The sequence below is a fragment of the Sitophilus oryzae genome, unplaced genomic scaffold, assembly GCF_002938485.1.
Source record: "Sitophilus oryzae breed Bouriz unplaced genomic scaffold, Soryzae_2.0 scaffold_177_pilon_pilon, whole genome shotgun sequence".
NCBI classification, from domain to species: domain Eukaryota; kingdom Metazoa; phylum Arthropoda; class Insecta; order Coleoptera; family Curculionidae; genus Sitophilus; species Sitophilus oryzae.
This window is the reverse complement of record NW_022146479.1, coordinates 3,178,439-3,203,880: the sequence shown is the minus strand read 5'-3', so window position 1 is coordinate 3,203,880 and position 25,442 is coordinate 3,178,439. Positions and strand designations below refer to the sequence as shown.

At 32.8% G+C, this 25,442-nt stretch overlaps 1 protein-coding gene across 1 annotated transcript; it reads left to right on the top strand.

The window, feature by feature from the left end:
* Positions 1-507: 507 nt before the first annotated feature.
* Positions 508-23,766, top strand: LOC115882428 (probable ATP-dependent RNA helicase DDX52). Its single transcript, XM_030900490.1, has 10 exons — positions 508-666; positions 727-912; positions 967-1,140; positions 1,200-1,455; positions 2,298-2,370; positions 2,428-2,631; positions 9,419-9,632; positions 13,680-13,906; positions 22,849-23,010; positions 23,574-23,766. The coding sequence occupies exons 1-10, from the start codon at positions 583-585 to the stop codon at positions 23,749-23,751; spliced, it is 1,758 nt and encodes a 585-aa protein (XP_030756350.1). The 5' UTR covers positions 508-582; the 3' UTR covers positions 23,752-23,766.
* The last annotated feature ends 1,676 nt before the right edge of the window (positions 23,767-25,442 follow it).

Genomic DNA, 25,442 nt, shown 5'->3' with positions numbered 1-25,442 from the left:
GATCAGAGACTCCCTGTCAGCAATAGCTATGAGCAATAGTGAAGCAACGTCGATATAACGACATTGAAAAATTGGCGCTGGCCACCTTTTCGGTAGATTATAAAGCATAAAAAAAATCACGAAGGTACACCACGCAGCCACGCAGCATGCTGCAGAAACAATTATTATGGTGAGGTCAGAGATGGGCACACCCGGTATATTAAAATTTAGGTGAATACCCGATATTTTGCATCCGGTAAAGAGCTGCAAGCTCAGTCGTTTTCAAAATGATTTTTGATTTCTCTTTATTCCGAAATTTAAAATGATTTAAGTAATTAAAAAAAGCTGAAATTTTTTAAAAGGTTTAAGTTAATTTAAAAAAGATTTGTCTTTAGAAAATATTTGTTAATGTCCAAGATTTTATGGTAGGCAACCAATAAAACACGTCTAAAGTGATAGTTTTATATATCTGTGGTTATTTTAATTTAATATTTTCTGTGGTTTTGTTTACGTTTTCCTAACCTTACTTCTTACTTTCATCAACATGTCCTCAACGCAAAACGTGTTTTCTTTTATATAAAACTATTATTTACAAGCAGAATAATGGACGCTTACGATGTATTTAAGAAACTTACAAAAGGAGCAATATTTAGGAAGAATAAAAATCCGAAGCAAACTTTAAAACCAGTAAGTAAAATTAATATATTTATACAAACCAAACATACCGCTAAACATCTTACTTTATAGGCAGTTTCTGAAGATAATAATATTTCTGTGAAAACTAGTAAAGTATCTAAATTTTTAAATAATGGAGAAACAAGCCAGATAACCTTATTAAGTGGTATGAGCCATGAACCCAAAACTGGCAAAAAACGAAAACTATTAGACGAGAATGAAATACAGAAGAAAAAAAGACTTCTTGAACAAGAAGAGGTATTTAAAAATATCACTTTGTATGCATGAAAGTAAAATTATGTGTTTTTTTAGATCAATCATTACAGAAATATAAATAATATATCGGTAGTTGGTAGGCATGTACCGAACCCTGCAAGAGCATTTAGAGATTTCAATATTGATGAAGATATCAAACAAAATCTTATTAAATGCGGTTATACTGAACCCACACCAATTCAAAAACAAGCTGTTCCAATTATGCTACAAGTAAGGATAATAATTTTGACAAAAATAAATTAAAATTTACAAATGTATTTGTCTTCTAGGGCAGGCAAATGCTGGCATGTGCCCCTACGGGTTCAGGAAAAACAGCAGCCTTTTTAGTCCCGATTATTCAGGAACTGAAAGGACCACAGAAACAAGGCTTCAGAGCTCTGATCTTGTGTCCCACTCGAGAATTAGCTAATCAGTCTCAGAGGGAGTGTATGAAACTCTCGGAAGGTCGGGGGTTTAGAATTCATACTATAAGTAAAATAAAGAAGGCTTTGACACAGTATGGGCCTAAAAGTAGTAAGAAATATGGTAAGAACAATTTATACTAAAATCAATAAAAGTTGGCTTGCATATCATCAAAATATCTGATTAATAAATGTCGCAATTTTGCCCCAAGGCTTTTTTTACTTTGACTTCTTGACAAATAAAATTCTTAATTTTGTCATTGATTTTTCACTTCTATTTTAGACATAAGTTATATACACATATTTTTTTATATTGACATTAGTCGTTAAGTTATTAGCAAGTCTTTTGAATGAAAGCTGAACAATATAAAGTTCTATTTGGTTTACATTAGTCCTCAATTTTTGTGAGATTGTACTTACCGTTTGTAAGTTGATATTGAGCGCAACTGAAACATGCTGAAAGATCTACGTTGTATTTCCAATAAAAGCTGCTAATCTTAAGCAACAATATCAATTTTACCTCTCTAATGCAGTTTAACGGCAAAAGCTGTAACTGCTATAACTATTTGCTTAAACTGCTAACAAAGCCTTTTTTAGAGGCCAGTTTGTTTACTTGAAAGAAAGTGTGCTCTAAGTTTCAAACACAGATGCAGGTTAAACCTAGTAACACAGTAACAGTCTATGTTAAAAGGTTGGGTCTTGAGGGTGAAGTGTAATACTTTTTCTATGAAAAGTTTGTAGAACTTAGCCACAATAGACCCTCGCGGCCGCAGTGGGTGTCTCACTTATAACCAATTGTAGTAAACACAATAAAGGTTTCAATCAAACTTTTATTTAGGTACTAGAAATTTAATTTGGTAATAGTTTTGATGTCTTTGGTGACGCGCACGCCAACTTTTATTGAATTCTTTATATTTTCAGATTATAAGGCACATGTATTATATCAGATTTTATTATTTATTTTAGATATTCTAATAACAACTCCTAATAGATTATGTTACTTGCTTAAACAAGATCCCCCGGCTATTCAGCTGTCGAAGTAAGTGACATTTTTATTGAATTATATTGAAGTATTTTTAAAAAAATGGTATTTTAGCGTGGAGTGGTTGATTATTGATGAAGCTGACAAGCTGTTTGAAGATGGTACTAGAAGTTTTCGAGATCAGATGAAGGAAATTCTTGTTGCTTGTGATAATAGTAATAAAAAGATAGCTATGTTTAGCGCTACGTATACCCCGATTGTGGCAAAATGGTGTGTGCACAATATGAAAGGATTGGTCAGGGTGACAGTGGGACAAAAGTAAGTATAAAAAAAAATAAAGATAGAATAAGGCATAAAAACGGTAAAGTCAAGCCCCCAACACATCATTTACTTGGCCCCAACTTTTCTTAATTTTTTAATGGCGCTTACTGTCAGTTGGCCTTAAGAAACTTATAATTTATTTTTAGATTAAGTGTACATGATTTTTAAATGGTGTAGTGTAAAATTTGGGACAACATATTTTTTTGGAAATATATTTGCTTGTCTGGAAACGTTCTATTTTTTTTTTAAATTTTTCTGTAATTAGTGGTCATTTTTGACAAGCTTTATGTCGATTTCTAGTAATTGACGTGTCGGGTTTGACCTCGCCAAAATTATCGATTTTCATTCCCCAGCCGTCTTTGATGTCGTTTTTTTTTTCGATCGTACGGTATAACCTTTGGTTCTTTGATGTCGTTTTTTTTTCGATCGTACGGTATAACCTTTGGTATAATCAACAAAAGTTATTTACAATCTAATATTCCTATTACGAATTTATGTCTAATTTATTTGGGCTGGGTTGGTTACCCTTAATTACCCAGGTACCAATACCAATACCCATGCTGGGGGTTGTCTTATATTTCGTGGATCCCTTTATAGAGACGCGGAACCAGAGTAAGTAAACCTGTGAAGAAAACTGAAAAATCTGTGAAGTAAACCGACGAGTAGCGACAGTCCCGTTTTCAATTTTCTTTGCGGCTGCGCGAAATAAGTAGGTTATCTGTCATATGAAGAAGCGAAGTTGCCACTGTTGCCATTTATCAAATATCTCTATATACTTTATTTCAAGTATGCCTCAGGCAACGAATCAGTTTTTTAATTATTTATTAGCTGTAAGATATTTTATACATTCAAATTTAGAAATAAGGATAAAACAAAACAAAAAAAATATGTATAAAACTTTATAATTAATTCCACTTCAAATTATGAGCAGTGTATACCATGTTTATAGGACCACTTTATAAGTTGAGCAGTTAAATATGCAGCATGTCTATCTGTCAAACACGTCAAAAGAGAGAGAAAGAAAATTTTTCCTACTACATCAAAAGAGCCGACGGTTTCTGTCGCTACTCGGCGATCTACTTACTCTGGCGGAACACCAAGAACGGTAAACTAATAGGATTGCTCATTCTCAGAAGACACATAAGACGTACGTTCGCCTCTTCCCGCGATTCAGCTGACAGGTGTGACGTCATTGTAGTCCTTGTCATGATAGTATGTATTATTAGTTGCCTATGATAAACTTATAAAAATAACAGCTGAGAAATTTTGAGTTAATTATTTTGTCAATTTTAAATGTGAAAAAGGTGTTTTTAAAGTTTTTAGAGCTATAGAGTGTATAAATACGTTCATTTTGTGTTGTGGATTGTGACAAAGTGCTTACTAAGTGCCTACTATATTGTTTATTAATTATTTTAAAGCAAAATATGGAAGTACTCTAAAAAGAATGCCTGCAAAAGGTGATGCTGGGAACTGCTGTTCTTAAAAATGCATTATCCGAGTATTTAATACGATTTATACAGTTAATTTTCTCTACTGCATGCATATAAGGTGTTTAAATAAATAAACTAAATAATAAACGTTTTGCATCCGGCAACCAATAATGCACGTGTGTGTATTATTGGTTGCCGGATAAGGACTAATAATCATGACAAGGACTACAATGACGTCACAAAGCGAGGAGTTTTCGCATGCACCTGGCGGACACTTTTGGCTGAATGAGCAGTCCTATTAGGTTAACTGTTCTTGGCGGAACACACCCAAGGTTACTTATTTACAGATTGCCTCATAACTTTTGAACCAATAGAAATCAGATTTAAACATTTTGAACCGATATGAAATCATAGATAAGGAATAAAAACTAAAATGCAAAGGACAAAGAGAGATAAATGTGGTAAAGAAAACAAACATCCAAGCGACTGTCGGACTATCGGCAGTTTTTATCCCTTTATTTTATCTATGATACATCCTGTGACGTAATTGATGACGTTTCCGATAATAGCGGATCGAGTTACGAGACAACCTTATCTTTTAATAACCTTGGAACGCACAAGCGTTTACTAGAAAATTCCACCTGACGTCATCGTCCTCGGTTTGCCATTAGTTCAGTATTTTTTAGACAATATCGAATATTCTCGTGTTTTCTTTTTGTTCTGCGACCGCTAAGTGTTCCGTTGCAATACATTTTGACTGAACATATAAGACTGACATGTAAACCGTTATGTGTAGACGAGACTTTAGATATGCGGTGCAATTAGGCGTTTTATTTTTTTTAAATTAAACAAAAAGATACGTTTCCACGGCACTGACATTGAATTGCTGAATATAAATCACCCACAACAATAGAGCTGGTCAGGTATAAAAAAAACGACAATAACCGAGAGACATTTTTGGTCATAATTCTCTCCTAAAACCAATGCCTGTGACAGTCGGGGGTGCTGTAAGTTAAACGTGCCTCTACCGCATTGTCCGGGACCTGATACTGAGCGTAATGGGGCACACGAGTCCGTTTCTAAAGTTTAGTAATTTAGCCAAGCGGTCGAGAGGCTGTATCGCCGCTGCCGCTGCTAGAAACTAGAACAATTAATTAACCCTATTTTCATTCATTTTGAAGATTATCTTTGTCGCAGACTGGTATGTCTAAATGATGTGGTTCAAGGGCTAGTATTTTTAAAGGGGTACAATATAGAGTCTATTTGCTCTAAAAACTTACTAAGTTTGCTTTTAGAGGAATAACTACGATAACATTATAGCGTTTATAATATTTATAGGACACCGGACACAAAATACATTGGAGCAATGCTAAAATTACGATATGAAAATAATAACAGGTGTAAAAAAAAATTTAAAACCCATTTTTAATTCAATTCGTTCAAGTAAGTTTCATTCATGTTAAGTTTGTACATTTTCAAATTTCCAGTCCAGTAAATGACGTTTCTGAAATTATTGTAGCTGCTTTTCGAGGTAGAACTCCACATAAATGCCTTTTAAAATGAAAACATCCTTTTGAAAAGACAATCATTTTATGCAGTTAACAGGAAAGGAAACATTTTGAGCGTTTGATTTCATCTAGCTAATTTTTGTCACATAATTATTATAGGTTTATATCTAGTTTTAATTCTGTAATAATTAAACTATGTTTTAAACGTGTATCTTTTTATTGCTGTTGAGTACTTTACTCGACAATCTTTAATTTTTTTAAATTAATAAAAGATATATCACACAGCCACCTAGATTTTTTCAAATAATAAAGATCTACTGACGCAAAATCATAAAAATTAATATCTAGGAAAATCTTTGTCTGAGGGGTAGGCAACCTTAATAATATTTTGAAGATATATAAATTCCCCATTGAACACCGGAAAATATACTGGGCGTTCCATTTAAAATAATGGAGTAATTTGCTTTTAAAAGTGACTAATGTTCCATATTAATTTTGTCTCACCCTGTATAACTTTCCGGGTCAAATTTCAATTTTGTTTAACATACAATGGTTACTGTAATTAAATATCAGGCTATACAAGGTCAAATAAAATTTAGGTAGCTGTTATCGAAATTTAAAATTTACTCTTCATTTTCACAAAATGTGAAATATATCAAAATCCTTAGATTTTAGGTATATGCGTCTTTAATAAAACTCAGCTTTATTTTTTTCCTAGAATCCGAAAATCCATGAATAGGGTGTTCCATTAGAAAAAACACCACTTTCATGTGTAGGTAACTTTTTTTGGGGACACCCTCTATAATTCTATATATTTTTATAAAATGCTTTTTTAGTTAACCTACATAAGCTCCCAAAATTTCATTTCGATATAAACTACCGTTCTCCTTGGAGCTTCCGCGGCGTATGAGAGGCGCTACCCTGTATACTATGTATAATTTATATAGAACCTTACCTTGGCTTTTAGCTCCATCTAAAGTTACGTAGGTGAAGCAGGGTTGAATAAAAAAGTGTTTTTCCTCTTGTAAAGACCACCCGGGAACATACTGTAGATTAAAAAAATATTTCTAATTGACTGCGAATTTTCTAAAACAATTGAAATCTGATATAGGAGGCATGATATATGTATTTTTTTACGTAACAATGGCTCACCAATTATTCACCCTCACACTACACGTAGTTTTTGTGTTTTCAACCATTTTCCCATTCACCATACTCTTTCATATCGATATTGTTCCTCTCCGCTTACTAAAAACCAGTAATTGGCCGGCATTATATCATCTGAACGGCTCTTTTGTATTGCTACACAAAAGCCAATTTTTTGGGCCACCGCGGAGAGATTTATTTGAAATTTCCTCGGCAAAATAATCTACCAATAACAAGGGGCAAAAGATAATTTCGTATTGTATATAGTTGTGTTTTTCTTTGATTGGAAAATATAAGAAAATAAGAGTTAATTATCTGTTATTTTCTCTCTTCTTGTTTTCTCTATCGCAGTTCTTTATTAAATTTGTCATATTTTAATACTTGTATTAGTGAGTAAATTAATAGTAAATTTGATATACCGGATTTTTCTCGAGGATGAGATTTGATATATGTTAGTATATGACATAAATTAGGATTAATTGACGTATTCAATTCCTAATATGTTTTCGGTCACTTCCTGTTTAACCGGAAATTACTACAGGGTGGTCGAAATTGGTCTGTTTTAACAGAGAAAACCTATTTCCTGACTAGATAGAGCAAAACCGACATAGATGTCATGGGCTCGATTTCTGAGGCACGTTTAATGGCGTAAACCGCCTGTTGATATTTTAACTACCAACTGAGATACAGGGTCTTTTTGAATTTTTTACCATTTTGAAAATTGCCCATAACTTTTTAATTTAGCGGAATAATAAAAATCTGTAACACTGTTCTTAAGGCACTTTCTTAAGCACAATCCAGTGGCGTAGTCAGCTTTTTTCTATACTTGCTGTTTTTGTCAGAAATAATAAAAAATATAATTTTTTAAATAGAAATCATAGTTGGCTATGAACTTAAAAAAATGCTGGCATTTAACCCTTTCCAACGATATAAAGTTATGTGTATTTATTTCTAAGAATGAGAGAAATATTAGGTTTTTTATCTTTACATCGAAGCGGGCCTTGATTTTGTGTTGACCTATTTGCCTAATTATTTTTTATCACAATATAATATTCGATATTATTATTTATCTACATAATTAAAGATGTTTGAAAAGGTAAATTAACATTCTATATTATTATTAGTAAATACAATTACTGAAATAGATATAATAAACAAAGAACAAAACTAAAAAACGTATTTTTTGAGTGACGAATAGAGTTTTCTAAAAAAAAATCATCAAATATGTTCAAACTGAACACCTCCTTTTTGAATACACAATGAACATCTTTTGCGCACAGAGTTACAATGATTTATTAGGCGAACTGGTGTAATAAGTCCAAAAGTTTGCCTAGTAGCCTTCTGCAATTCTTCTCTGAAATACTTCTGCTCTTCCCTTATATATAAGATATTTTAATTTCCCCCATAAACAAGTCGAAAGGAGTTAAATCACAGGACCTAACGGGCTAAGATATGGGGCCCCTTGTTCTAGTCTAAATTCTCCATTTAATAGTTCAGTTGTAACCCTGGAGTTTTAATTGTAATTGGTAGTATACTAATATAGAATATTGATACCTTTTCAAAAGTCTTTAATTATGCAGATAAATAATAATATAGAATATTAAATTGTGATAAAAAATAATTAGGCAACTATGTCAACACAAAATCAAGGCCCGCTTCAATACAAAGATAAAAAACATAATATTTCTCTCATTCTTAGAAATAAATACACATAACTTTATATCGTTGGAAAGGGTTAAACGCCAGATTTTTTTTAAGTTCATAGCCAACTATGATTTCTATTTAAAAAAATATATTTTTTATTATTTCTGACAAAAAGAGCAAGCCTAGAAAAAAACTAACTGCGCCAACTGGATTATGCTTAAAAAAGTGACTTAAAAACGTTTTTACAGAATTTTATTATTCCGCGAAATACAAAAGTTATGGGCAATTTTCAAAATGGTAAAAAATTCAAGAAGACCCCGTATCTCAGTTGGCAGTGAAAATATCAACGGGCTGGTTTACGACGCCATTAAACGTGTCTCAGAAATCGAGCCCATGACATCTATGTCGGTTTTGCTATATCTAGTCAGGAAATAGGTTTTTTCTTTCGACCACTCTGTACAACTTTTGATTTTTAAATGGCACCCTGGGTATTTTTTTACTTTATTCAATAGAAAATGACACTCTGAATAGTAGGCATATCATATGTGAACTTTTGACATTTTTGCATCGTATTTTAATTTTCAATCTAGAGTGCCATGGCTGTGTTAAAAACACTAATTTTTAATCAAGGAGCCGAGCCGTGGAAAAACAAATTTGATCGTCTAATGTTTTTCGTGTCTTGTCCTGGCTGGTTAAAAGATGCCCAAATCGTATTTTTAATCATATCTCAATTTTTTCTGTTGGTAGACCCACTACAGCTTTGACAGTCTATCTGTCTTTGCTTACTAGGTCTGCAATGAATTTTGGCGAATGTTCTACTGTAAAATTTTTTGCCTGTCTCTGCCTTTGTGAATTTCTTCCCCATTCTAGAGATTTGCTGGCCACCAGGTTGGTATTGTGACCATTCTTGTTTAAATTCCTGTGTTCTGGGTCTATGAATGGCATGGATAAAGGACGGATTTTGTCAGAGATTCATTTTATTTAAATATTTTTCAGGAGAAAGAAAGTTAATGCCAAATGACTTCACATTAACATATTTCTTTATTATTATTTCAGAAATGCTGCCGCTGACACGATTGACCAAGAACTGCTTTTCGTTGGTACAGAACAAGGAAAGTTGTTAGCTTTCCGAGATTTGGTACGACTAGGCCTGAGTCCTCCAGTTTTGGTCTTTGTCCAAAGCAAAGAGCGTGCTCAACAGCTCTTCAACGAACTAATTTATGATGGGATCAACGTAGATGCCATACATGCTGATCGAACACAGACACAGGTAAGCAAATATCCGATAAAAACAAGTTAAATGATTAGAGATTCAGCTTGACCGGCACAGCGTTGCCAATTTTTACATATTTTCTTTTTATCAAAATATTTTAGATAACAAAAATGAATTAAATCTAATCTATACTAATATATAAAATCCTTAAGTGACTGACATACTGATTAATCGCGCTCCTGCTCAAACCACTCAACCTAAGAAGCTCAATTTTGGCATACAGGTTGATTCTAGGGTGTAGAGGTTCGATAAGAAGCGATGTTTCGGAATTCCAGTTCCAAGAGGGTGAAACCACCCCTCAAATATTACAATATTTTTTATTTAAAAAACGGCCAAGTTTCCGAAAAAACGCTTAAACACGTATATTTTATTTTGTTTTCTTACATATTTTAAGATTTTTTAAAAATGTAGACAGGGTGTTTCGAAAAATCTGGTCATTGATTAATCACGATCCTGCTTAACTTATAAAAGCGCTTGACGTAAACCGCTGATTTGTGGAAAACAGATTGACTTTAGGGTGTAGAGGTTCGATAAGAAGGGATTTTTCGAAACTCGAATTCTAAGGGGGTGAAACTATCCCTCAAATAATAAAATATTTATTATTTAAAAACCGGTGAGTTTTTCGAAAAAACTCTTAAACACGTATATTTTATTTTGGTGTTTTACATATTTCAATTTTTCAAAGTTTATACAGGGTGTTTCATAATGTGACCATTGAGTAATCACGATTCTGCTTAAACTGCTTGACGTTTAAAGCTGATTTTTGGCAAAGGGACTGTGGGGTGTAGAGGTTCGATAAGGAGAGGTTTCTCCAATCACAAATTCCAAGGGGGTGAAAATGCCCCTTAAATATTACAATATTTGTTATTTAAAAAACCGTCAGTCTTTCGGGAAAACGCTTGGACAAGCATAATTTATTTGTTTTTTTACATATTTTGAAATTTTTTAAAAAATCATATAGGGTGTTCCAAAAAGTTGTGTAATTTCTTAATCACGATTCTGCTTAAATTGCTTGACGTAAAAAGCTTATTTTTGGCAAACGGATTTTTCGAAAGTCAAATTCCAACGAGATGAAAATACCCCTCAAATATTACCAAGTTATATAATAATATCGCCATATTGGTTTTTCTCATGCTGACATAAATGTGCGAAAATTTTATCCAGTTTGTATGTTAATGGAAATTCTTGCTTTGCTTGATCATCACCATTACAAATGATTAATTCGACGGGAACGAAGTCGCTGGTACACGCTAGTACATATATAAACAGATATTATTTACATCACAAATACACACCTCCTTAACAGCACTTAAGGTACATATAGGGCCATTATTAGCCCTTTTTAGTTCAGAATATTCTAATAAGGTTGTGTGGGCGATAAGTTGTTCGCAACGGCTGTTAAGCTGCTTCGGCATCTTTTACACTTCGCGGTACAAGCGGTTCTAGAAAGAAAAATGTTCGACTGGCAAGTCTGCTAGTACAAAATTTTAAGATTAAACACAATTCACTTTAACCATAAACTCGTTTTACAAAACTAATGTGTCAAAAAAATTAAAATATTAGGAAGTAAATAAATAAATGTGGCAACTTGACATGTTTTACAGCAGAGCTACCACCTGAATCGCCAGCGGAAAATTTAAATTCCAGTTAGTCAGCCCGGCGCCGAATATGGCCATGGTTGACCACAATGAATTTAATAATTGCGCCCTCGATGACGCAACTAAAAATTTATTTGGTGTCGATTGTAAAAAAATATTTTTATATATATTGTATCTAAAATTGAAAAAAGGTGACAAAATTACAAATTCTATTAGACACTTATCAAAAGTCACAGTAAAAAAAGTAACCGTGGAATCATTGTGATATACATTGCGCGCCAAATGTTATAAATTTTCCTTGTGCTTATTTTTTTCCTTTGTCTAAAATTAAAATTAATATTATTTTAATATTGACCTCTTCCATATTACTTTGGTATCGATTACATCAATAAATCCACTTCATATTTCACGATTCGGTGGAGTTTAAAGTTCTCTTTGTCAATTTGAAGTCGAAACCTTTTATACTTCACCGAAAAATCGTTTCATTTCTCTAGCTCCAAACTTTCAGCTAAGATTTATAAATCTACTTTGAGCCTCGGTAACATGTATTAATCTTCTACCACGCTGCAATGGTTCATTTATTTCTTGTTTTCTACCTTTGAAAAATTGAAGGTAGATTATGGTATTAAGTTTTTGGGGATATGGTCATTGCAAGAGACATTTAAAAATCAAAATCAAATATCTCTTTCCCTAGAGAATACTAAGGGCTGGCCAAGGTTAGTCTTGGGTCGAGATTTCCGTATGTAGGAAGAGTACAATGCGTTTATAATGTACTGAACAAAGAGTGGACAGTAAACACGTTGCCAAACGTATGAAATAAACCGAGACTGTGCACATCGCTAAGAGACCAGGGGTGCAACTTTGTTTATGTTTCAAAGCGATAGTAAAGTAATTTGTAGCTTGAGGCACTATGTTCAGTAGCAACATCGATTTGTAGCGATATTCTGATTTCTCGCTTTGTGGCGAGGCGACTGCCTATACATAGCCTAGACCGTGTCGCACACGTGTGCAAGAGTGTGATAGTGATATCATATTTCGCAGCATTTGAGCGACAATAGTTTTGCAGTGAACATAGTGCCGATCTGGCTTCGACATCGCTTCTAAACGATCGGTTGCTAACTTGAGCAAAGTTGCACCCCTGGAAGGGGATATAGCAGATTTGTCGCAGTTGACCGATCGACCCAATCAATACCTCTGTCAGTACTTAAAGTTCTAGGGAAAGGTGTACGTCATGCGTTCAGCTTCACGATTTAATTACGTCTCGTGATACTTAATTTGTTTATTTATTAACGAGTCGTTGTAATTTTCCCTATAGCTTGAATTTTTTTAAGTGCAAGCTAGAAACACTTGCATTTTTGGTAAAAATAAGTGGAATTGAGTATTAGAAGTCTGAATTCAAAAATCTATTAGAAATAATAGATTGTAGTTTTTTCAAGAACTTTGTTAATATTTCTGCTGTATTTTCTTTGTAAATAGTATGTGAAAATCTTTATCAATAAAAAAATTACACGATTGCTGAAAATTGCTATGCTCTAAAAGTAAATGGATGGATTGTTTACAATTTTTGAATGAAAAAAAAACCTTATCGAATTTTTTTTACGTAAACGTATTGTAAAATATCCGATCTTGAAAATAAAAAGTTTCAATATCTAAAGTGATTCTTGAGTTATGGCCTGTTATGTGTTAAAAGGTTGTTTTTAAATTATCGCGATTACTGACGTTTTCTCGTTATAAAAAAATGACACCCTAGCGATATCCTTATAATTCCATTTCAGATGCTCAGAAACATGTCTAATGATGTTATCTAGTTATCTCTTAAAAAGTCTTTTAAAAATAAGCGGTTTGCGATCGTGATTTTACTTATTTGATGGGAAAGGCGTACCGGCAACGCCGCAACAGCACATCGTCGCATTTCTCTCACTCCGACTTAATAAGATCCCTATGCGATTTATTTCCACACATGTAAATGCCGACCCAAAAGTAACAGTTGCCAGCACGGTATAACCCAATAAAATGTAACGTAAAAGTATTTGTCTTAGCTTACTTTGTTATTATATTTGATTTATATTTATTTTGGATTACGGTTCTTTATAGATAATAGAAAACTAAAGCGAGGTTTCTATGTTCAGTATTTGTTTTTTTCCTCACTATTAAGGAGCTGTGCTATCTCAAACAGAAAGTGTCGCTTGTGATCCAGAGCCTTGCATTGATATACAGGGTGTTTCAAAAAACATGTGCCATCTCTCGTAGGGAGATTCGTCACGTAAAAATAAGATTTATTTTTCATATCAACGTAGGTCCGATTCTGTTTTGTTTCGTAGCTACAGGGTGTTAAAATCTTAATATTTTTTCGATTTATTATAATTTTTTTTTTTAATAGAAAATGTTTTTACTGATAATACTTTCGGTGATAATATTGTTAATACTCTCTAATTTTCTTTTCCAGAGGGACAACACAGTAAGGAGTTTCCGGGAAGGCCGCATCTGGGTATTGATCTGTACCGAACTGATGGCCCGAGGTGTTGACTTTAAAGGTGTTAATTTGGTAATAAATTATGATTTTCCACCCACGGCTATCTCGTACGTACACAGGATAGGAAGGGCAGGGAGAGCAGGGCGTAAGGGCAAGGCCATTACGTTTTTTACCACAGAGGATACAGTAAATTTAAGGAGGTAGGTATTAATATTTATAGGGCATTGTTTTAAAAGGTTCTAGACATAAATTGGCATTACTCTCTATTAAGTGTTATAATGAAACGTTACAACCGAATTGTTATCAATTTTTGGTCTTTTTAGGGTTCCGTATTTCAAAAGGAAAAAAAACGGAACCCTTATATGATTACTTTGTTGTCCTTCCCTCCGTCTGTCAAGACCCTTTATCTCGGGAACTCGTGAAGGTATTGAATTGAAATTTAAACCATATACTAAGCCCTACAGTTTCTTGAAGCTGTGAAAAAATCAAACTTCTAAGTTAACGTCAAAAAAGATACGGCCGTTTATGCTGCAAAAAATGTATATTTCGACATTCTCCAAGGAATCAAAATTTATAGGGTATTTTCCGATAGCCTAGAACTGTGAATTTGGCAAGTAGTACCGTCTACAAGCATAGAGAAAAATTGGAAAGCTACACCTTTGTAATTAAATGATAAAAAATAGCCTAATACGAAACCCTCCGTGAGCGAGTCGTCCGACACGATGTATTGTTCAAATATGTATTTTTTTTGTATTAATTCCTATACAGAGTGCACATATACAGTCTTAAATAAGTGCAAATATTTTCAGGGCTGGTAGATCTCGATGAGAGAATCTTTTCTCTTTACCGTTTTTCAAATAAGTCCAAAATAACCGAGTTATTTTACTTTGAAATTTTCACAAAAAAAATGTTTTTTGTATAAATTTTGAGAACCACTGGATCTTTTCTGGGTTTTCTTTCTTGTAAATTTAATCTACTACTACGTTGCCCATATTATCAAGAAATTATGGTTTTTTAACTAAAAACTAAAGAAAAATTCTTTTTTTTTCAAGAAATCCCAAATTTTCAAAAAAAATTTTCGCGAAAAAAAACTAATAAAAATAAAAAAAAGTGTTCCTGGGGTCAAAATACAGGGTGGTCCGAACTGTATTCCGGAAACTTCGGCAGCATATTCTGCAGATAAAAATAAATAAAAAAGTTCGTATAAATGTATGTCCTAAAATGCTTAGTTTCGGAGATACAGGGTGTAGAAGTTTCATTTTTATTTCGAATTTTTCCAAATAATTTCTGAAGTAACGTCAACATTTGGATGAAAATTGGTGTCTGGGGATTTTTTCACATGAGAAATTTGATTTTGATGTGAATATGACTCCTACTTGTAAAGGGCGCCACCTACATATTTTTAACTGGTTTGAAGAGTTTATTAAACTTTTCGTCCGTACCTATGTAAAATTAGTATTTATGAGTAAAGAAATAAAAATTTATAACATTTTCTACGTAAAAAAGATCTTTTGGTAAAAATCGCTACAAGGAATGGTTCTCGAGATATTTGGAATCGAAATTATCAAGACCTATCATCATTGACAAAAATTAAACATGTTGACTAACAGTTATTAAACTGAAATCATAAATTTGAAATGTTTTTGTGCCAAAAGTTCAACAGAAACTGTTTTATCATCATTTTTTCGTAGAAAAAATTATGATTAATTTAAAAAAATAAAAATTTTCCAAAATTATTATTCCAGTCAAATAACTATATACTCAACGTGTTTATTTTTTTTTCAATAATGACATGTATTGACTATTTCCATTCTAAATATCTTGAGAACGGTTGCTCGTAGCGATTTTTACCAAGAGACATTTTTCAGGTAAAAAGTCACGGAAATGTACATTTTTTCACCCAGTAGTTTTATACAGGTATGGACAAAAAATTATTACGCTTCAAAACAGTTTAAACACACGTAGGTGGCGCCCCATACAAGTAGGAGTTATATTGACATCAAAATCAAATTTTTCATGTCAAAAAACCCCCAGATACCAATTTTTATCCAAATATTGACGTTATTTCAGAAATTATTTGGAAAAATCGAAATAAAAATCAAACTTCTACACCCTGTATCTCTGAAACTAAGCATTTTAGGACCTACATTTATACGAACTTTTTTACTTATTTTTATCTGCAGAATATGCTGCCGAAGTTTCCGGAATACAGTTCGGACCACCCTGTATACTACCCTTAAAATATTTGCACTTATTTAAGACTCACCTACATTTAAGACCTGTATAATGATATATGGAAAGTGTCTTAACAATCTTAACTTATATTAGCATTTTTTTTGAAAGAAATCCTTGAAAATATATTCAGCAAATTCGTTTTTAGGTCTTATTTGCATGACGATAGGCTTAAAGCCATATCCTTATTTAACTTCCTTATTGCTTTTTCCCTAAACGGATATTCAGAAATACCCCATCTAATATATGGGTGACTTTATAAAAAAAGAGCTTTCGATACAGGTCTCTGTGGGTGATATGCCACTATGCCACACTAAATTTGAATATATTTTCCCACTATTTTCCGTTGAATTTCTATTCTATGATGCATATCACTTTTGTGCAGTGGACAACGATTATTACAAATAAGCTACGGTTCATAACAAATAAACTTTTAGTTACGTCATCGAGGGCGCGATTTTTAAATTAATTGTTGCCAACCATGGACATATTCGGGGCCGTGCTGACTAAGTGGAATTTAAATTTCCTGCTGGTGATTCAGTTTGCAGCTCTGCTGTAAAGAATGTCAAGTTGCCGCATTTATTTATTTATTTCCTGACATTGTCATTCGTTTTGACACTTTAGTTCTTTATTATGAGTTTTTAGTTTAAATAGATAGTGTTGTGATACATTAAGCTTAAAAAGGTTTACTAGCAGACCTTAGGGCTCAAACTCACTCACGACCAGGTCGCAACGACCTGGCCGGATGTATTGCGTTTTTAGCTGCGGCCAGATGAACGACCAGTTTCAACAGAGTTGTCAAATCTAACGATTTTTTACGTTTTACCAATTAGAAAATATTGTTTCAGAAATGTTAAAATATCCGAGTTAACTAAAAAGCGAAGTTGCTATTCACAACAAACAAAAAGCATTGTGTACGCGCGACCGACAAAAAGGGAGATATTCTGTTTCTTTTTTCTACTGATATGGCGCCCTTATCGACTTTAGAAGTAAATATATTAGGGCGTAAAAAAGATTGTCAGACACTGGCTCTAAATATAAACAGGTAGAAAGTTTAGCTTCCAGTTATTTCAATGTTTACAATATAACGAAGAATCTACAACAGTAATTACTTCTATTTTTATGAATGTTTAAGTTGCTTTCTTAATTTTTTTTTCAAAATAATGTACCTAGTAGAAATATAGTCTAATGAACCCTGTTTGAAAAACGTTAAATTAAATATCATATTTAAAATACAGTTGTCCTCCTTTTACATGACTACAATACAACTAAAAAACGAATTTAATAAAAAAAACAAGTGGTTGTAGAAAAACTTGAAATATTATTTTTTTATTTTTTAAACATCCAAACTCAAAGGTATATTAACAAGTATCATACCAACCATAAATAGAGTAGGTATGTCATATAAAAATTTTTTACTAGAATCGACACTTGATAAAAAAAGGGATTAGATTTAAGTTTACCTCTGATCCTGTCTGTATACTATTTCTTTGGATTTTCTGCACGTGTGCAAAACCTACACTAAAACACTATATCTTATAGAAAATAAAATATTGTGCCTTGAATTTGAGGGATTTCATCTGAAAAATTATTAATTTGGAAGAAAACCGGCAACCAGCGGCAGAAAATAATAATATTTCCGTGCAGTCTTCTGGTCGCAACGACCAACGGACGGCCAGGACGTTAGTGTGCGCTATTTCATTTGATTTAATGGTTTTAGAGGTAGGTGCGGCCTGGCCGGTGCGACCTGGTCGTCAGTGTGTTTGAGCCCTTATAGTCGAACTAATAACTGTAAAAAACTCATCGCAACTTTATTAGAATATTTTGAAGGGGAAAGCGGTAATAATGGCCCTTTATGTCCCTTAAGTGCTGTTAAGAAGGTGAGTTTTTTTGTTGATATATTTCCTAAAATATTTTGATTAAAAGAAAATATATAAAAGTGGGCAACGCTGTGCCGGTCAGGCTTAATCACGTGACTAAAAGTTTATTTGGCTGTCATTTGCGGTAGATTCCATATAAAGTTTTTTTCTTGAATTTTTTCTATTGTTGCGTTTTTACGGGGTCCCGTGTGGATGATTTAAAGTCCTATTTATTTAACAAAGTTTATTTACACTACAGAACACAACAAGAAACTATATAATACTTAAAACTAATTATTAAATGTATTTACAAATATTTTATTACGAATTTATTTTGAATTTAGCTCGACCTCAAGCAACTCAGGCATCTCCTTAACGTTAGCCTTGTAGGATGTTTTACTTTCCGACACTGCGACATGCGATAACGACGTGCGATAAACTGTGGCGACGCGGATTGCGGGTTTGCGACAAACGTGTTTTCTTACTATGCGACACTTCAGTTCAGCAAATCGTTCGATGCAATGCAGTTTATTAACATGGACGCTATTCGTCGTAATCATGTCGTAATAGTGCTGCGGTTCTTTTGCTTTATGACGAAGAAGAAGAAAATTTAGCTCTACTACTTCACGCTCCTGAACTTTTTCAGAAACATTCTGACATATACAAGAATCGTGACAAAGAGGGAACTTACAACATTTTTATTGAACGCTACTTAAGCGATAGTGACACGCGATTCAAGGCGTGTTCAAGGCACATGAGTTTCTTTTCATATCCCAGAGAACTGGAAATGTACGTACACAATCTACTAAATGTTGTAAAAAAAAACAAATAATTTAACTGCCAAAAATTCCAAATAGACCGACGCCGATGCATTCGATGCTACAAAAGTACTACCTGCGATGTCGTTCAGAGAAGATTTTATTTTTCTCGACGACGTGCCGCAGCGACATCTGCGATACCGCAAGTCGATAGGTTAAACAACATACTAATTTGATTAGTTCTAGGTAGATTAAATTTACGGCACACCGCAGTGTCGCACGTCGTTATCGCATGTCGCAGTGTTGGAAAGTAAAACATCCTACTTTAAGCCCCGTTCTCAGAACGACGTCGTGTCGCTGGCGACACAGTTTGACATTTCAAACAACCAATGGGAGCTGTACTAAATTTAAAATTGACAGCTGTTTGAATTTTGTACAAACCTCATCGGTTCTTTTGACGTGTAGCTGGCGACAGTCGCTGTTCTGAGAACAGGGCTTTACGGAGTGGCCATTGCTACTTATAGGAGTGAAATAGATACCCCAGACGGCTCTCGATTTAATTATTGTTTATAGTTCAGGAAGTTCTGCCTTTTTGTCTTTTCGTTCGATGAACGTAGGCTGTGGGCTTGTTTTGTGACACTATATTTAATAGTTATTATGGTATTCGGAGTGGGAGAGGAATCCAACAAATCGAAGGTTATTAAAACTGGTCTTGCCATTTTTGAATTATAAATTGTGTAATTAACAAAAAAATGCAAAAAAATAATATAAAAAAACAGTTAGTAGTAACAGAATTCGCCCAAAATAAACTCATTTAACTAGCAAAATCATTTTATTTCTAATCTCCAGATATTCATCTCGACTTTTTCCAACTTTGATTTAGTACGTTACAACGTAAACGTGGTCTCCCTAGGCGTTTCTGCACTTCCACCAAACTCTAAGCAAATTTCGAATTCACAAGTTATACACATTTTCTGCGCCAAGTTATATTAAGTTCGAGTTTTCACTTCTTTGATAACTCGCTATCTAATTACCGGAGAGTTGCGTTTTATCAGCGCGTTACTTCCTACGTGAAATAGTTTGGCAAGAAAATATAATTTATTCTGTTAGACAGATTGACATAGTAATAGAATATTTCGCTTGTGTGGGATTGTTTCTCCCTCAATCTAATCGGAATCTGTGGATTCAATTAAAACATCTCTGTTTTTGGAGAGGAAGCTTGACAGAAATTAGTAGTAAGTCAAAAAGTAGATTAGCATATAAAGGTAGAGTTGGGAATAGGTAATTTCTTTAAGATGCATAGAATATTCGTTTTTACCATAAATTTAAATTATAAATAACAATACCGGGTGGGTCTCAAAAGTAGTCTCACCCCTATAACTTTTTTATTATTCCAGATAAAAGAAAAACGAAATATGGTATGTTCGTATATGACATAAATTAGGATTGATTTACGTATTCAATTGTTTTTCGTCACTTCCTGTTTCACAGGAAATTATATAATTATATATACCGGGTGCGTTTCAAAAGTGGCTCACCCTTATAACTTTTTTATTTTTTCAGATAAAAAATCATGATTTGGCATATGAATATATGACATAAATTAGGATTGATTGACGTATTCAATTGTTTTTTGTCACTTCCTGTTTCACCGGAAATGACTACAACTTTTGATTTTTAAATGGTACTCTCGGTGTTTTGTTGCTTTGTTCGATAGAAAATGACACTCTGAATAGAATGACATATCATATGTCAACTTTTGACATTTTCGAATATGATTTATTTGAAATTGCAACATGCATTCATAACGACAATTTGACTCGAAATACCGAGTGTGTGGCACCAAATTATTCGTAAAAAAATGCATTTTCCAAATATGCTAATGAGCCACCCTCGTTCCATTTGAAAAAATTGAGATTTGATTAAAAATACGATTTGGGCATCTTTTAACCGGCCAGAACAAGACACGAATAACATTAGACGATCAAATAATACATATATATTTTTCCAAGGCCTTCCAATATTTTTCCTTGATTAAAAATTAGTGTTTTTAACACAGCCATGGCACTCTAGATTGAAATTTAAAATTCAATTTTGTTTTAAGCAAAAATACCAAAAGTTGACATATGATATGTCATTCTATTCAGAATGTCATTTTCTACTGAATAAAGCAAAAAAATACCGAGGGTGCCATTTAAAAATCGAAAGGTGTAGTCATTTCCGGTGAAACAGGAAGTGACCGAAAAGAATTGAATACGTAAGTCAATCCTAATTTATATCATATACTAACATACCAAAAAATCTCGTTTTTCATCTGCTAAAATAAAAAAGTTATAGGGGTGAACCACTTTTGAGACGCACCCGGTATATACTACACCTAAAATATTTGCACTTATTTAAGACTCACCCTGTATTGTGAGTGTGAAACTTATAGATAAAATATGATAATACATATGATACTTTTAGCTTTTTTTAGATATTATATTTTATGATAGCATGTCATTTAATTTCTATTTATGTACTTTCTATAAACTTTTTTAACTCTATTTTTCTCTGTTTCCGTTTTTATGAACATCCTAAAACTATGCCAATGACGTTACCAGTCAAGTTTTCTTTAAATTATAACGAGACCGCATATTCTGTTTGATTTTGTTTTTGATTTATTTGATTTTTTTCAAAAATTTTCACTCTCTTGTGCTGAAATTTTACGATTTTTTGGAAACTAACATTCAGATATACCATACGATAAAAAAAAACGGCGTCAAAGACGAATGACAATCGATGATAATTTTGGCGTGGTCAAACCATAAACGTCATTTACTTGGTCCGTACTCTTCTTTATTTTTAAGGGCGCTTACTGCCAGTTGGCCTTAAGTTGTAATTTATTTTTATATTGAGTAAAAATGATTTTTATATAGTATAGTTTAAAATTTGAGAAAAAGAAATTTGGAAAAGTTTTATGCCAATTTTTATTAAATGGTGCCTAGAAATTGACCTCGTCAAAATTATCATTGATTGTCATTCCCCAGCAGTCTTTGACGCCTTTTTTTTTTCGATCATACGTTACTTTTCTGATAGTAAGAAATAAAATGTTTCCATTGCAATCTAAAAAAAAACGTTTACGTCATGCTCAGACCGTAGAGACCTATCTAAAGCTCTTTTTTCATAAAGTCAGCCATAAATTAGATGGGGTATTTTCGGATTTATTGGCAGAAAACGCCAATAAGGAAGTTAAATAAGGAAAGGGCTTTATATATAAGCCTATCGACATGCAAAAAGACGTAAAAACGAATTTACAGATTTTTTTAAGTAATTTTTTCTTAAAAAGTAATATATGTAAGTAGGAGATTGTTGTTGGCCTTAAGGAGGTTGTATTTATTTTTATATTCAGTAAACATTTTTAAGTGGTGTAATTTTAAATTTGAGAAAATAAATTTGGAAATAGGCTTGTATGTCTGGAAACGTCCTACTCTTTTTTAATCTTTCTATGATGATTGTTAATTGGTGAAGTTTTATGTCAATTTTTAGTAAATGATGTCTAGAGATTGACCTCGCCAAAACTATCATCGATTTTCATTCCCAGCCGTTTGTAACGCCGATTTTTTTTATTACTACTTTGTTATATTTTATTATTACTAAAATTTCTATAAATAGCCCCGATGATTTGAACCGAACTTTGTTTATATATTTTTTATATATTTAACATTTTCTCTACACAGCAAGACAACAGATTATACATAAAAAATTCTCAGCCACGACATTTATTATCAAAAGATATTATTTCACTTGCGATGATAACCTTAAGACTCGAACAATTTATTTTCTAAATTGGCATCTAGATAGGTCATTTTTTTCTTCCGTCTAGACAGGATGAATTCCTCAGGATTTTGATGTATTTACTTACGAGCTTTATTATATTTTTTTTGTTTTTTTTTACCCCGAATTGTACAACGTTATTAAATCTTGCGTTAAAATTAATTATTCCAAATTAACTTTTTCTACAAACAATCAATACCTACGCATAAAATGTGAATCAATTAGAGCGAAATCATCCAGTGTAATCATCGATCATCGTTGTTTGCTTATTTTCATTCAATCTATACTTATCGCTTTGGATGATTCTTCCAAGATAATCATTAAAAGTGACAAATCTCCATTTTTGTGCCTATTCTAGACAAACATTACTTCTTACTAGATTACAACTTCTTAATTAAATATCGATCATCGCTTGTTGTCTTTTTTTGTGCTCACCGGTTTTGATAGACTTATTAGTTATTTTTATTTTTTTTACAGTATTGCTCATATTTTGAAGGAATCTGGATGCGATGTTCCAGAATACATGTTGAAATTGAAGAAGAACCGAAAGTCTGAAGTAAAAAAGATGGCGAAATCAGCACCAAAAAGAGATGAGATTATAACCATACCTCTGTATGACAGAATAAAAGGAGGCAAAAAGTAATTTTACCATTTTGATTTTTAATATTTAACTAATGATACGTTCGGGACATTATGATTTTCAATCAAGCTTCATTCAGAAACCTCGAAATTGGTGGTTTCAATCAAGTGTAGAAGTTGGTTCCTCTACTTTCAATGTAAGCATTCAGAACCTCAAAATTAGTGGTAATGATTTTCAATTAGTAGAACTTTTTTAATTTTTTCTACTTTTTTTTAAATAAACTTTTAATTTTTTCCACTAATTATACTTTTTTATTGTGGTTAGAAATGAAAAGTTTATTGTTTTATAAGCTAATTATTACCTTTCTCTATGTACCAAACTACCGCAAGATGTTGCTAGAATATTCTATTCATTTTAATTTTTTTAGATACAGTGAAGCTAAAAAGTCTAAAGTATAATTAAAACCACTAATTTATTTTACTAATTTCGAGGTTCTGAATGAAGCTTTAAACCTTATACAAATTGTTCTAGTCTCAGTTATTGCTATGAATTATTTGTACTTTTATTTGTAGAAGGATAAATATCTGTAAATCTCTAACAATTTTTTTTTTATTAAAAATAGGAAGAAGTTTATGGAGATCTCTAAAAGGATGAAATCAAAGAATACAAAAGACTCCACTGATGTGAAGAAGAAACAAGGAAAGAAAGTGTCAGATCAGAAGAAGAAAATAAATTTTAAGACTAAAGAAACTAAGAAGAAAACTATTAAAGTTAAAAAGAAGTTGTCCAATAAACAATAAATTAATAAAGTTTATTTTTGTTTAAGATAGTTTGTGCTTTACTGCTCCGCATAAAAAAGTCTCCGTTAAATAGTGGTTTATTAAAATTTGACATTGAGTATGCATAGCACTTTTTGTTGTAATATGATGGAAAGATGTAATAATGATTTCTTTATAAAATATTTGTTGGTAGCTATTTCCGCTATAGTATCATTATTTAATCATAGTAATTTTCTCTTTAATTGCTTATTTGCTTCGAACTGCTTCAAAAATGTATCAACGTCAATGTCAAAGTGAACTATTTTTTTGTTACTGTATCCTTAGTTGCCTTAGGGTGCAAGTCCTTGAACTTTTCAATAATAATCTCGTAGGTTTGAGTTTTATTTTTCCTGCCACTGTATTCTGGCGATTTTACTACCCATAAACAAGGGAAACTCTTGTATATTTCAACGATACGCTATATACGCTACGATTTATATGTGCAAACCTCCGAAATCTATGCCCAGGAACTCAAACTTTTAAGTCAGTCTTCCAAGTTTGTGCAGTTCTGAAATTTGTTCAAACTTGCTGTCCGCACGCTATGTTTTATCTACAACGTTTTGTCGGCGTCAACGCAACGCCGCTTATTGTACGATTTGCGTACAATAAGCGGCGTTGCGTCTGAACCATTGTAGATTTTATGGGAGGGGGAACTCATATTATAACTCATCATACAATATTTGACAAAAACTAGTAGGAATCAAGCTCTATTTGTATATGAGAGACAAACCTGGACTCAATCAAATAATATACAAACTGTGATAAGAGAATGTGATATTTTTTGTGATTCAGATATAATAAATGCTGTCAAAGATATAAAAATTAACGAATCACCGGGCTGTGATAATTTGCCACCAAATGTGATAAAAACGCTAATATTGGACAATGTAGAATATTTTAGAACATTTTTCAATAACTTTCTTCAGAGAAATGAATTCCCTAAAGAATGGAAGAGATCCAAATTAACCCTAATAGAGAAACCCCGGAAGCACCTAAATGATCCACCAAAATATCGTCCGATTTGCCTCATTGATGTAATCGGGAAAGTCTATGAGAAACTCATCAATACGCGACTCTTGGAAGAAATTAGGAAGAAACGACAAGATGCATCCAAACCAGTATGGATTTGTAAAGGGGAAATCTACCACACATGCAATGAAGAAAATATCGGATATCGTGAAAAGAAAAGCCACTTGGCATAATGCTTTGATTTTAGTCGACGTTAAAAATGCATTTAATTGCGCGTCATGGGAAATAATTATTAAAGAACTTAGAAGATGGGGCATAAGTGGCTATTTGGTGAACATAATAAGAAGCTATCTTGATAAAAGATTTATAGTTCTCAATAGAGAAGATTAAAGAGAGGTATTCGGTGGCGTCCCACAGGGCTCGGTGCTGGGGCCAACTCTATGGAACATATTATACGACAGTGTCATGGAGCTTACTGTACCAGGTGGGACAGAGTTGATCTGTTACGCCGATGATCTTGCTGTGATAATAACAAAAAAAACTAATAGAAACAAAAAAATAAACGACCTCGACCTAATGCAGACTGTGGATGATACACTAAAGATCATAGCCAGATGGATGCGTGAGCACAGACTCGAAATAGCTGTGGAAAAAACAGGCGATTTTACTGAGCCGCAAGAGAAAACTTGACCATATAAGGTTTA